Here is a 14353-nt window from a genome sequence, read left to right as displayed (position 1 = left end):
AAATCACAGATAGTTGTTCATACTTTTATGGCTCTCAGCAAAATAACATCTGTCCTTATTTTTTAATGCAAATTTAAAGGTGATAACATCTCAAGGTATCATTCAAACCATATGCTCAGAGGCCCACTGACTAACTCTTGTAAAACTTTAGATTCTTAACATTTGAAATTAACTTCATCTATTAAATGTACTTGATTATATTAGAAAACTTTGTCTCTATATATTTATCCCCCATTTTAAATATCTGTTCCTATTGAATGCTAGAAACATGTGCTTCATTGTATTACAACATATTCAAAGCTAAATTAAAGCCAAATTATAATTAAGGAATACAACTTCTTCAAAATAAGACAGTTTTATGTGAATCATACGTGCACCTTCAGAAATACATAAAACAGTGAAAATAAGGAGCAGATATGGTGAGGAACTCTAAAGTCAAGCCTGCACACTATGAGATTTTCTTAGCTAGAGGTTGGGGGTAGGAGAGATATAGAGAGGACACCTACTCAAGTATATCAGTAAAATTAGAAAATGCTCACTGAAACCTGCTCACTTATTTGGGGATAAATAAGAAGATACTCTACCTATGAAATCTTCAAGGTGATTTTTCTGGAGGTTACCTTTGGCAACAGAATCAATTTTGAGTTCCAAAAATTCTTCCTGAAGTTCTTCCAATAAAGACAAATATCAGGAAGAAAAGATTCCTTGTAAGCTTACAAATGGGACTTTCAAATAGGAAATCAAGAAAGTATCATCTCCAGGTGATATTTATCCTCCAGGATGACTCCAGAAAAAATGTATCTTTCTCTCTTTGGAGTTAGTTTCAGAAACCTTATGCTTCAGAGTTTAAACAAATGAAAACATTTAACATCTAAGTTGCTATATACAGAGGATTTGTATATGGATTTGTTACATGAATACTTGTTTGTTCCTCAAAAACAGTAGCCAAATAATATCTAGTAAAACTATATACATATGCATATATCTTCTGACTTAGCAATTCCACTTACAGAAATTTACTCAAAGATAACACCTACAATACCTCCAACAGTATGGAAACACATGCACAAGGTCAATCACCAGAGCATTATTTGGTAATTGCAAAATAATTAAAGTACCTAAATGTCTGAACCTAAGTGAGTGAAAAAAAAATTATGATACATACAATGGAGTGCTATGCACCTGTAAGAATGATTAAGAAAAAATATGAACTAATATGTAATGAGTTCTAGGATATACTGAGTGAAAAAGCAAAGAATAAGAGAATCTCCCATATAAGAATAAAGGCAGAAACTGTCATATCTATTTGTCATTACAAAAAGAAACACAAGGATGGATAAGCAAAGGAAAAAAAAGAATTATCTACAGAAGATGGAGAAGAGAAAGGGTGAGAGGGATACAGGAGGAAATGACACTTTCTGAGTATAACATTTACACAGATTTGACTTTTGGAAATAGGAGGAATGAATGAAAAATATAGCGAATATTTACATTTAGAAACAAATTATTACAGCAAAAGACAAACTGCCACTAATCCCATTCAAAAATACTGCCCCTTGCTTCAAACACACTTATCACATCATTCTTGTCACTTTCTAAAGCCGTTCTGTAAGTCCTCTTTCATGACTGTCTTTAGTTATGCCTTGCTGCTACCTTGATGAAGAGATTAAAAAATGTTTACCTTTCATGGTCATTCTGATTTGTGAAAGAGCCAGAAGTCACAGAGCGCCAGAACCAGTGAATATGGTGGATGACAACATACTACATTTTTATTTGACGGAAATTGACTTAAATGTTTGATCAACACATGGTGATCAAAATATATATACGATTAATATGTAAACTTTAAAAATGTAATTACAGTAAAAGATACATTGCTATGAATACCCCTCAAAATACTCGTCTTGCAATGAGACTTTTATTGTAAGGTTTTTTTAAACATTTACTGTATCTTCTGACCATTCCTTGTATGTTAAACTTCTACATATTAAAAAAATAAAGATTAAAATAAAAATATGCTCAAATTTATCCAAATGTTTTTAAAGAACAGTATAACCCTACTACATAGAAAAAGACCTCAATCCCATGGGTTTATGAACACAGTATTTGATTATAAACTCTTAGCTTTTGAGAGAAAGGGGGAAAATAGCAAATAAACCCTGAACTCTTTCTTTTTGGTAGTTGGCTGAAGCAATCCTGGAACTATTTTATATGTGATACAGGATAAAGCAAATTAGTAAATGTGCTGATGTTGGAAGCTGGGGTTATCCCCGAGGAAGGAGAAGCTACAAATATGTATAATTTTAAAAATAAATTATGTATGCATAAATATACATAATGTGCAGTGGTACCTCAGTTCGTGAACTTAATTCCTTCCACCATTCTGGTCAAAAATCAATTGGATGAGAACCAAATCAAATTCAATGGTTACATTCAATGTTGACTTTACGGGGGAAATTTGACTTAGTTCTCATCCAATTCGGTTTGTGACCGGAATCGTGGGAAGAATTAAGTTTATGAACTGATGTATCACCATATGTATGTTCATATTGGTATGTGTGTCTATAATGTGTACATATATTTCTACATGCAAGTTTTCTTTGTGTATTTTGCCCCTAGTCTTGACAACTGAGAGGGCCTAAAAGTACAGATGCCCCAATAGCAATGTATGTGGTATGTTTAGCAATCAGATCTCAGCTTCTCCTCAGAGAAACAGCTGATTCCAAAGCCAAAGCAGGGAATACAAAAGGTGAGCCTGAAACATCTTGCTACATCAGAAAGTAAGGAGGCACTCAAAAAAAAATAATGTCAAAATGACATTGGAAAAATCTTACTGCTCAAAATTGAGCACCAAATTGGGGACAGTTAAGAATTAAGTCACTGGAGCTGGGCGTAGTGGTGCACACCTGTAATCCCAGCACTCGGGAGGCTGTGTAAGGAGGATCGCTGTGAGTTCAAGACCAGCCTAGGCTACATAGTGAGTTCAGGTCACTCTCAACTACATAGTGAGACCCTGTCTCAAAAAACCAAAAAAAAAAAAGAATTAAGTCACTGGAAACAATGGGACTCTATAGTGATGATACTAGATATAAGAGAGAAGGGAGAGCTCTTGTTTGCTACAGTATCCAAATGGTAAATTTAGAAATGGTGCTAGAGTTAGAAAACTGTTTTGTAACCACTACAGAAAACATGTGTGCCCTTCAAAATCATCAAAAGAAAACGATTTGAAGAGGAGCACGATATCTGCAAAATTTTAAAGTGTCTCTTCACAAATTGTTTATTAATTTATGATAATAAAAAACTGCAGTGGACAACAGATACATAAGAATACATAGGCATACAAACAAAGCAAGTCCAAAATCCAGCAGGACAAACACTGAATCCTACAATCCCACTTCCAAGATTCCCAGCTATCTGTGGCAAGTTGTAAACTCAAAGAGTGTGGGTGGCACTACCCCTACAGACCTGGCGGTGGTTGTAGCTTCCACGGCTTCATCTTGGGTCAGCTCTGTTCCCTCCTTGCAGTTTTTCTCGACAATCCACACTCCTGGATTCTCCAAACTTCTGGGGTCTCCACTGTACTCTCAGCTTCACACTCACAGCTTCACACACTGCCCGGCCTCCCAGGCCTTCTTCTGAAATCTGGGCAGAAGCCTTCCTGATCTCACAACTCTTGCATTCTGCATGTATTTAAAACAAGCACCTCGTGGATGACACCAAGGTCTGCTGCCAGGTGGAGCAGCAGCCTGGCTTCCTTCTTTCTTGGCTATAGCAGTCCAGTGCCTATGAATCAAATTCTGGGAACAACTTCCCTAAGCTGCCGCCATTCTGGAACATGGTGCACTGCAATTTGGAGTCCTGCTACGTCCTATGATGCCCTCAGGCTACTTTTCCATTTTCCTGTTCCTTCTCAGCAACCAGATCTCTGCTCTGGTTTTGCAGTCCACAGCTTTACTGGAACTTTCTTTCTGACCAAACTCAAAATGTTTTAAATTATTCTTCTGGGCTCTTTGGTCTTGATTCTCAACATAAATCTGGCTAAAAGTCCTCAATAGTAGCCATGCCACCACCTCAACGTAAGATTGTCTTGAAATTCTTCTGCCAGATTAACTAGTCCAGTGCCCTTAATTTCAGTATCAGGAAAGTCTGTGGACATGAGCAAAATGCAGAAAAACTTTCTGCCAAGGCATAACACACATCATCTGGATTCTAGCAGCTAATGTAGTCCTTCTTCCAAGTAGAAACCTAAGCCTGGTCTTTATTAGCATCATTTCTGTCAGCATCCTGGTCTTCTGAATTCTGATCAGAATCTGTAATCAAGTATAGCCTAAGGCATTTCAGCTCTAATTTTCCAGCTGACATCTCCAAATCTTTCCAAACTCTTCCCCCAAGCCAGCTCTAAAGGGTCCTAAACCACATGATCACAGCATGACGCCACTTCTCCTTATCAAATTCTGTCTTAGTTACTTTTCTTGGTGCTGAGACAAAATACCCAACATCAAAAGTTAAAGGAGGAAAGGTTATTAGTTTTTGAAGAGGTTTCAGTCAATAATCAGTTGGTTCCAAGGCAGGGAAGCATCACAGAGAAGCAGTTCAAGGTACACAGAAGGTAGCAAAGCAATAAGGAAGGATCACAGCTCTTTCTATCTCTTAAATCTTATCCAGGTTATCTGCAGTGGGTAACACTCACACCCTTAATCCTAGTGCTCTTGGGCCTAGCACTGTACCATGAATCAATCTCAGTGTCATACACTCTAAATCCAGCTATCTCTGAAAAAAATACACCTGTGACTGTTTGAGCTCTGGGGGGAACATCTACACAGAAGCCATAACAATACCTATTCCACTGCCAAAGTAGATACTGTTTGTTCTGCATCTTTTTTTTCTGATACCCAAATCTGATCCCCAAATCACATAGCTCAGGCTATGTTCCATTTACTAAGTGACTGGTCCATAAAGACAGAAACATGGTCCAGCCAGGCCTAACTAGGAGTCCTCCTTTCTTCAATAAATTAATTTTGGGGCAGGTATAGACAAAAACATGGAATTCTTTCCTCTCAGGTCATGAAGTTGTACAGACGCAAGCCCATAGGCTGCCATGACTCCAGCCTTGAGAAGAGAGGATTTGCAAAGGATGGGGCTGATATCCAGAGAAAGGCAGAGGAGGGCTAGAGACAAAAAGCTTTGGTGAAATTCTCAATAAAACCACCTGAGTCTGATTCCTTAAACCAGTGAGCTCCACATTTGTTATTTTCAAATTAAGCTCATTCAAGGTGAATTTTTGTCACTTGTAACTAAGAGTTCTGAGTAATACAAAGGCCTGATAGTCTCACCATTAAATGGCTTTTGAGGTTGGATCAAAACAATCTCTTATAACCCTCATATTACTAGCTTTTAGAGTTAGAAAAACTAATTTGCAAGACAGGAAAAAATGGAAGATATTGAGTTTTGAGAATCACTTATTTTCAATAGTAACAATACCAAGTAATTTTACAAAAAAACATATTCAGTCCAAGAACATGTATTATACATTAATGACAAGCAAGAAACCCAATATATAAACTATACTAATCAGGCAAGACAACTATCAGGTATAAGCACAAACAGTTTATTATTAGACCTCATCCCAAAAGCTACACTGATCTTCTATGTGGCTTCCTGAGCCAAGAAGATTTTGTGCATCTTCACTTTCTATAATTTCTATTAGAAAAATAAGAGTTGGGCCAGGGATTTAGCTCAGTGGTGCCACCATCTGCCTCACAAGCACAAGGTCCTGAGTTCAATCCCCAGTACACCCCCCCAAAAATGTTTTTGATTTTCCAAATAGGAAATTGCATTATAGTAATATAATCACTAGGCAGACAGGCTTTCTAAAACTTTCCTCCCAATCCCTAGAAGTCCCCAACTTCTAGGTTTCTTTGTATCACCTGAGAGATAGAAACTGAGTGCTGAATCTGCCTATGAGAAAGATATGTGTGTCACAATACTGTACTATGATGAGTCTGTTATTAATTTGTACTCAGGGATGCTAAGTGTTAGAATATCTTATCGACCAAAATGCATTACTTCAAAATGTCTCATCTTCCCAACTAGAGCCACTGAAAATAGCTGATGATCCCAATTACTGCTTCTACAGGCAAGGGGAGGCTGGGCAGTCCAGCCCAGGGGCCACTATTCCACTTGAGGAACAACCCTTCAGTGAAGCTTCTAGCTCAACTTCCAAACAGGCTTTGATCCTTTTCCTAGGAATATTAGACTGAGAAGATGTATATAGTATTACCCTAAAAAAGTTTTACCAGTCCGATTATTTACATACAAAATGACCAAAAAATTGCATATTTCTCATTAATTTTTATAAGGGAATACAACAGGAAATAAAAGAGACAATTTTATCAAATTTATTCAATAACTTTTCTGTGTATATATCTTAAAACATTCAACACTTGCCCAAGTGCTGCTCAAGATAGTCAGTACATAAACAAATATGTTGCCTGAGTGATGCTCCGTTGTAAACTGTTAAGTGGTTGATACAATGCTCATATTGTCTCAGTCTAAATATTCAGAGAACAGAGTTGGCATAGATAGTTAACATGTTTACGATAGGACCGTAACTTGTATATCTTGCTGCTGGGACATTCTGAACCACCACTGGTAGTTCAATACTGGAGATAAAAGAAAAAACACACACAAAAAGATCACAGCTTCTAAGATGAAAAGGAAATGTTCAACCTAATAAATTTATTAAAATAAAAGCAAATGAAAATAAAAATTGACAGTATAGAAGTTTGAAAAGGAAAACACAAGCAGTGCCAACTGTTTCAACTCTCACTTTTCAAGAAGTGCTTTTGACAGACATCTTCCTAACTCCCAAGTGTGTCATGTCTCCAGTTAGTCATTTTCCACCATTAAGTAATGGCTACAGAGAGCCTAATAGGAATGTTGAGGAATTTAGATCTTACATACTTCCCCTACTCTTGTCCCTACTAAATATATTTTTAAAAATTATTTTAATTTAGGAAACCATGTTTTAAATTTTTATTAACTGTTTTTTGACTGCTCCTTTTTTGTAACCAATTCTTGTCTTGTAAAGCCATTATCTTCTTGAATCTGGGAATTCTTACCTAAAATCTGTACAGGTTGATGATATGGGTAGCCAGTTAGGCTCTAGTCTGTTGAGTAAGTTTCATTCTCCACAACCCTCATTCCTGAGTGGAAGATGTAGTCTGGGCCTCTGAACACATGGGCAGAATTTCTCAAAAATGTCTGACTCTCTCCTCGCTTCCAGGATAACAGGCAGGGAAAAGACAGAGAAGCTACTGCTTCCTTCTTGTGGATATCCGACTTCATCTGGAGCTTGGGCCCCTCCGCAAGGCAAACTGTTCAATGTAGTTTATCGCCTGACTTTAGCTTAGAACTGACAAACTGCAGATAGTCCCTTTATCAGCACTGCCACTTCTGTACTGCCTCTAGTCACTCAGAACCAGCTCCAATGTGAGAATGCACTTTTGTCTCTACTATAAATACAATTCCTGTATGTACTCTGAGTCAGAGTCCCTCTGTAGCATTTACCTAGTGCTATCACAACACTAGGCCTCCTCTTCAGAAATGCAATATCTCTCACCTTGGAAGAATTTATTCCCCTTTCTTCCAGTCATTTTATTAAGATGTGGAGAAGAGGGAAAATGTTTTTGTCTATCATCTAAAACTGGAATCCTCCAAAGAATAGTTGTTTAAATGTCTTTTGGTCTCTTTCTCCTCTATTAATTTTCTCAATACATGGCTCACTACTCACCTCTTCCAAGAGACTCCCTAGACCAGAATTGAAACACTTCTAATTTTCTACATCCTTTCAGCTATCCTATATGCAGTCATACCTGGTTTGTTCATTTGTTTTTATTGTTGCTGTTTCTTGAAATCTTGCAAGGCTGTTTCTCTAACTAATGAGAGCTCACAGAGACTTCTGTATCACTTTCCTTCCTTCCTTAGTCCATTCTCAATAAAAACCCTCAAAAACAAAGCAAGATAGGGAGGATATACTAAAAATATAGCAAATAAGAAAATGACCAGGTATTTATCAAGAATTATTTAGTAACTGTTCTCTTACAGATTCAGTACAGGTTACTATACATCAGACTGTAATGTGGAAGGACCTGGGGATGACAGAGTAAGCAGTACACTCCGTTCAAAACCTCAGAGGGGCAGAATCTCTGCCATTATCATTTAGATTTCTTCCCTACTTACCATAATGCTTCGTGGGCTCCAAGCACAGGGTCTCTACTCAGAACTTACACAACTTTTGTCTTCATTTTAATAATGATCTAACTTTAAAAACAGGTCTCTCAGTGGAAAGAAACCTATCAATGGAATCTCCTGAGCCTAAACCAGTCTCAGTAAAGTTCTCCACTCTAAGCAAAAACAGGTGATCAGTCTTCAGACAGTAAGACAGCTGTCATCTCTTCCAAGGAGAGCTAGATGACTCTGATTACCCTTCCTGCACCACAGAGTATTAGCTCACAAGGTGGCAACCAAAGGGCTCCAAAAGCTGCATAATCAGAAATCCTGAGGTTTAACTCTTTCCGGAAGCAATCTTCACAGGAAAAAGAGGAAAGATAAAACCTTTCTTCTAGAATATTACTAAATTTATTGGATTTGAGAGTAAAACATGCTCTGGGTAGACAAACCAAAGAAATGGTGGCTTAAAGGCACAGAGACTGGTGCTGATCAGACCACTCCTGTCATCTATTTTTTGGCTTTTTATTCCTAGCACATGTTAAATACAAAAAATTAAATATTCCCTATTTCCCTTGTGATCTTTCATCTGAGACCTATGTTTCTAAAAGGATGGTTGAAGAACTAGTCACCAAATTACCAGGGAGACTTTGAGAATGCAGATTCCCAGGCTCCACCTCAGACTTAATATTAACAAATCCCTCTCTCTGGGGATGTGGTCAGGGACTCTACTTCTCTAATAAACTGTCCAGGTGATTTCCTAGACCTAGCAAAGTCTGAGAATCAAAGATGCAGACAGACAGTCCTTCACTTGGGTCTACACACTGATTCACTTCTTGACATCAAGAAAGAATATTAATCATCCTGACATGTATAGAAATTCCATAGCTTATGCTGTATCTTTAATTAGCAATATCAACACCAAAACTCAACACCCTAGCTTTTAACAGAAACCTCTAGCTCAGTCAAAACAGTTCCCTGTTCAAAAGTAGGCAACCTAAGGGTTGCACATCAACTTATTCCTCAGGTACTCACTCCCAGGGAATCAAGTAAGAGCAACAGACACCAATGTGTGCAACCTGTGTGGGTCTTTATTCCTTCTCACCAAGCTGCGATTTACACCTTTGAAGCTGGGTTTTACTAAAGGGCATAAAAATATGAAATTCATAAGTACAAAGAAGCATGAGATACAAAAACTACTAATGAAGATAGTATACATTACAACATGTAATGTTCCCCACTGAGAATTTTTCTTTTCTTTTTTTTTTGGTACCAGAGATCGAACTCGGGTCTTTATGCTTGCAAGGCAGGCGGCAGAACCACTGAGCTAAATCCCCAGCGCCGAGAATTTTTTCTTGATTGATAAAAATTTGGCTTCCCTGAAAAACTGGCACATTGCTTTTCTAGGCCCAAAGCTTATCTCCAAGGCCCATATCAACATTTCACGACCTCCACATGACCTGACATCTACTTTTCAAAACCCCTGCTCTAGCTATAGGGCCATGTATCCATACGTTTGCAGGTCTTTGTAAATCTTCTTATGCAAGTGACCCCAATCTTCTTTGGAAAAAAAGGTCTTATAATTAGAAATCAGTACAGTAAATTATAGTAAATGAAGTTTTAATTTCAGATTTAAGGACATGTTACAGCCTGACCTTGACTTCTGTGACAGTATTTTTTAAATATTCTATTTGAGAGTTCTAGGCTTTCACCTCTAAATCCTACATATGTTTCACTATTAATATCACCTTTGAAAAGAAAAATTTGTGAGATTCTACCTATATCACCATTTAGAATAGAAATATTTGATGATTTGTTTACTGCTTCTCAAAGCAAAAAGAAACAGTGCAAGAAAAGACTAGAGTCATTTTAGTCCTTGAAAGGCTATTATGGAGTATACATACTGAAATTCTGTAGAAGAGGGGCCATTTTCCACAAATAAAAACCAATTTCTCTGACACTGGAATCTCCCATCTCCACATTCCATGTCCCCTTGCAAGGCATAAAGACATACAAAGCTATAAGGAATCAATGGATGGGTTTTACCATCAGGTGAACCTGAAATCAAATCCTGACAATGTTGCTCATTAATTTATGCCTTGGACAAGGTAGTTAACTTTAAATATTTCCATTTCTTTAATTATAAAGTGGAGCTACCACCTAATGTCATTTATCAATGAGAGTTAATAATAGCTTTAAAAAAAATTTTTTTTGTTTTTTTGAGACAGGGTCTCACTAGGTAGTTCAGGCTGGCCTTGAACTCACTATGTAGCTCAGCCTCGCCTCAAACTTGTCGCGATCCTTCTGCCTTAGCCTACTGAGTGCCGAGATTATAGGCATGTTTCCACCACATCTGATGGGAGTTAATATATCTTATATGAATCTTATTTTCAGGGAGCAAAGCTGGATACATTTGTTTTTAGAATCCCATTTTCTTACCCCTATGTTTTCATAAGAAAAAACACATTTTGTTCCCAAAGAAGAAGCGATACTGTATAAAGATTCTTTCCTATTCAAACTCATTTCTTTTTTCTAATTGAGGACATAGCCAACTGGTAAACCTAGGAAAAGGAACAGCATCTACCTTGCTCAGCATCCCCACTACCTGAAATTCTGATAGATAAATTCAACTAAGGAAGTAACAAGAAGCCTGGTTTTAAGCACAAATCAATGGAAATTTTTCAATCTAGTCTAGCAACAATAAAGCTAGTAACCAGGTTTCTTTCTCTGTTGGCTATTTCTCAAATGATTCACAATCAAGAGATGGGGAAAAAAAGGATTTGATTTATGATCACCCCTACCAGTTATCAACATAAATAACAGGAGTGTTTCAGAAAGACTTGCCAGGTGGCAGCTGGCAAGTTGGACTCTAGGAAGAAAGGGCTGAAAGTCTATACATCAATTTTGGAGCTTCTACAGTAATCCAAGCATCTGGTGAGTCACTTAGCATGATTAAGGATTACTCAGAGTCTAAATCAGTAACTGCCCAAACCAAAACATGTACATAAGCCAACCTATGAGAATAAATCATCACTGAGAGTGGTGGTGCACATTTGTGATCCCAGCACTTGAGAGGCTGAGGCAGGAGGACTGTTGCATGTTCAAGGCCATCTTAGACTACATAGTGAGGTCAAGGCCATCCTACATAGTGACACCCTGTCTCACCCCCCCAACCCCAATAAATCAAAAGGTACAAAAAACTAAGGCTTAATAAATAACCAGCAGATTTTAAAATCAATTAATATTTTTTCATAACTAAAACAGGTTCTGCTGACCAGTGGAATCATTAAAGGGACCAAAATAATTTTATTATTAAAGAAAAGAAATCAAAGGCTAACCATTCTGGAACCCTATTTGGGCTACACAGAGGAATTCTATAATGTTATAGGTCAATTTATCATATTTCCCCAAATTAAAGAGAGAAAAACCTTGTACAATTTATCCACATTTCTAAAGAGACATCTCTCTATGTCACCCTCCTTTCAAAGCAAGTTTCCTGAGTTTTAAATCTCAAAAGGTCCTGCTGTCTTCTAAGCGTCCTCAAAAACACTACAAGCATTTCTCCAATTTATTTAGTTATTCAGCCTAATTAGATCAAAATCATGGTCCTTTAATTAATGCTATGTATATTTAACAAAGCCTGTAAGGTTTCCATTAGTCAAAATCCTGACTTTGCCTATACATTTGACACTCAATCTTATTTTGTGAAACAATTCCTCATTTCCCCCAATTGGAACTTGTAATAATGTCTGCATACTATCACTTTGTTTTACATTGCAAATAATGTAAATATGAATTCCTTTAAGAGTTCGATAAAACCATAAGCACCAGAGATCAGCGGCTAAGTGAACTCAGAGCTATGGCTTTCTACTGCCTTTCATAGCAAGCCAGACTCTTACTAGGGCTGTGAAATGTCCTCTGACTACCCTAATTCTCAAACACTGTTCTGATTCCTTACTGTTCTTCATAAAACCAAAATAAATAACTCCACTACCTCAGATCTGATTCTTCAAATATGCTACTACTCTAAAGAAACACTTCAGCTTCTCCAAAGCAAGGTGAAAAATATTGACAGAAGCCAAAAAGTCACTCTGTCACCTCTTCCAAACATTGAGATTAGATATTCTTATTATGTCAAGTGAGAAACAAAGCCCTTAAGTTTTTCGTAATTTAGAATCCTAATTTTGCCTACCTCTCAGTCTTCTACAATATAAGGTATTTAAGGTCACACTCTGAAATCATGCCCTTCCTCTACCCTCAAGACTCTTCATTAAAAGATAAAATACCCTTCAAGGCAGAAGATAGTGAAGAGTAAGGGTCAAAAATTTAATGTGGATTAGGAAATTATCCATCTGGTCCTAACAACTGTCTTAGGGAAGAAGTGAACCACATAACAGATGCCAAGTTGAAGCACATAGCACTGAAAATGCTTTCCCTCTCCAACACAGGTCTCACTTTATTAAGTTCTCCTAGCATTCACATCAATTGCTGAGATTTTATAAGTGCTCTTGTTCTGACACAATAGACAAGATAGACAGAAGTATCCTGCCTTAGATATCTGCATGTAGATATCAGAAACTTAAATTCCTTGAGATGTGTGTGATTCTTTTTTTTGTCTTATACGTCCTCAAAAAGTTTAAACATGTTTTGTACAAAAAAATTTAGAAAGAGAAATTTGATTGATACAGACAAGTACCTAATTTCCTGTTTAAGGAATGCACTGCTATCCAGATAGGATCTTTCGTATCACCCACTCTATGGTGAATCTGTACCCAGTTCTCTGATTTCTCCAAGTCATTGTGGTCATCTCAGACCTCATTTACTGAACATTTCATGAGCAGCTATAAAAAGGTAAGGCATTATGCCAAAAACTGAACTTAACAGTCATGTTATCAGAGCTTGGAGCCCCGGGAGTCAGTGCTCTTGGATATGGAACTCTGCACACAACCATGGCTCTTCCAGGCCACTGCACCACTGATTCCCACTAATGACTGTACACTCTATACCTCAACACTGTTGCAGTTCCAAAAATCCCTGCCCTCACTGTATCAGGTCTGATATGACTCTTCCCTTGCACCCTGTGCATAGTAACATTTTAATTCTTTTTAGCCTAAAAGGAATAGTAAATTGCATGGCCATATTGCAAGGTTATCTTTCTCACCAGGAGGTTAAAAAAAAAGTTCATTTTTGGCTGAAGGTTGTTAATATAGACACAGAGAGTGTGTCAATATGGCATGCAGAGGCACAAGGTAGAAAACCAGCAACCAAACAAAAAAATGCTACATACTAAGTACACAAACTAAACAGGACAGTTGGGGTCTGAAGAAGGTGGGGAATTCTTGGAGTATCCTAAAAATACAAATGTTTTTGAAGCACCATAACTCCAGGAATGCAATCAACAAATAGTAATTTCCAAGATTTGCCCCTTGTATTAATGACACTGGTCACCCCCAACCCTCACTATACAAGTGAGGTGTGAAGCTTAGACAACGGGAATAAAGTTAAGTCCAGCAACCTGGGCGAATGCCAAAAGCAAACCATTCCATGGAGATAGAAGCAAGGGATCAGGGGAGGGAAGAAGATACATACCTGGCCTTCTTGGACTTTGTCCTGGCTGCAGAGTCAGCACAGCTCCTCTTCTCTTTGGCCTCCTTGGTGCCAGAGGCCTCTCGGGGCTTCCGAGTCTTCTTTGCTCCATCTTTCTGCTTGGGCTCCTTGGGTTCCTTGGCCTTCTTCGGCTCCTTGGCCTTCCTGGGTTCCTTTGGCTCTTTAGGTTCTCGCTTCCTCTTTGGCTTGGGCTCCCTGTCCTTATTTCCCTTTGCTGCAACCTCTTGCTCTCCTAGCTCCTTTTTCTTCCTTTTCTTCTTTACTCCAGTGCCTCCACCTCCACTGTCCTCCATCCCATTGCAGGATGTCACTTTCCTAGGGAAAAGGGTGTCAGCTTCTTCTTCAGTAGTGTATAGGTCCTGCTGGGGCAGACAGTGCCTGGTAACATCTTCAATTTTCTCTTCCTGATCAGTGCTGCAGTCAAATGGGGATGGGGATTTGTAGTCAAAATTGACAGAGGCATCAGACATTGGGGAGTGATTTAAAACTTTTAAATTTGACAACTGTAAAAGACAGA

General features: G+C 37.9%; 1 protein-coding gene across 2 annotated transcripts in view; it reads right to left on the bottom strand.

The window, feature by feature from the left end:
- The window catches only part of Chd6 (chromodomain helicase DNA binding protein 6), a 207376-nt gene that overhangs the window by 137141 nt on the left and 55882 nt on the right, over positions 1-14353 (bottom strand). For both annotated transcript variants that reach the window (XM_010631412.3, XM_010631411.3), the window contains exon 3: positions 13819-14339. In XM_010631412.3, coding sequence (XP_010629714.1) covers positions 13819-14339 — 521 coding nt within the window. The remainder of the gene's footprint in view (positions 1-13818; positions 14340-14353) is intronic.

This window comes from Fukomys damarensis, unplaced genomic scaffold (assembly GCF_012274545.1).
Source record: "Fukomys damarensis isolate Sample0158 unplaced genomic scaffold, DMR_v1.0_HiC HiC_scaffold_22, whole genome shotgun sequence".
Taxonomy (NCBI): domain Eukaryota; kingdom Metazoa; phylum Chordata; class Mammalia; order Rodentia; family Bathyergidae; genus Fukomys; species Fukomys damarensis.
The sequence above is the reverse complement of the archived record's forward strand: the minus strand, read 5'-3'. Positions and strand labels throughout refer to the sequence as shown.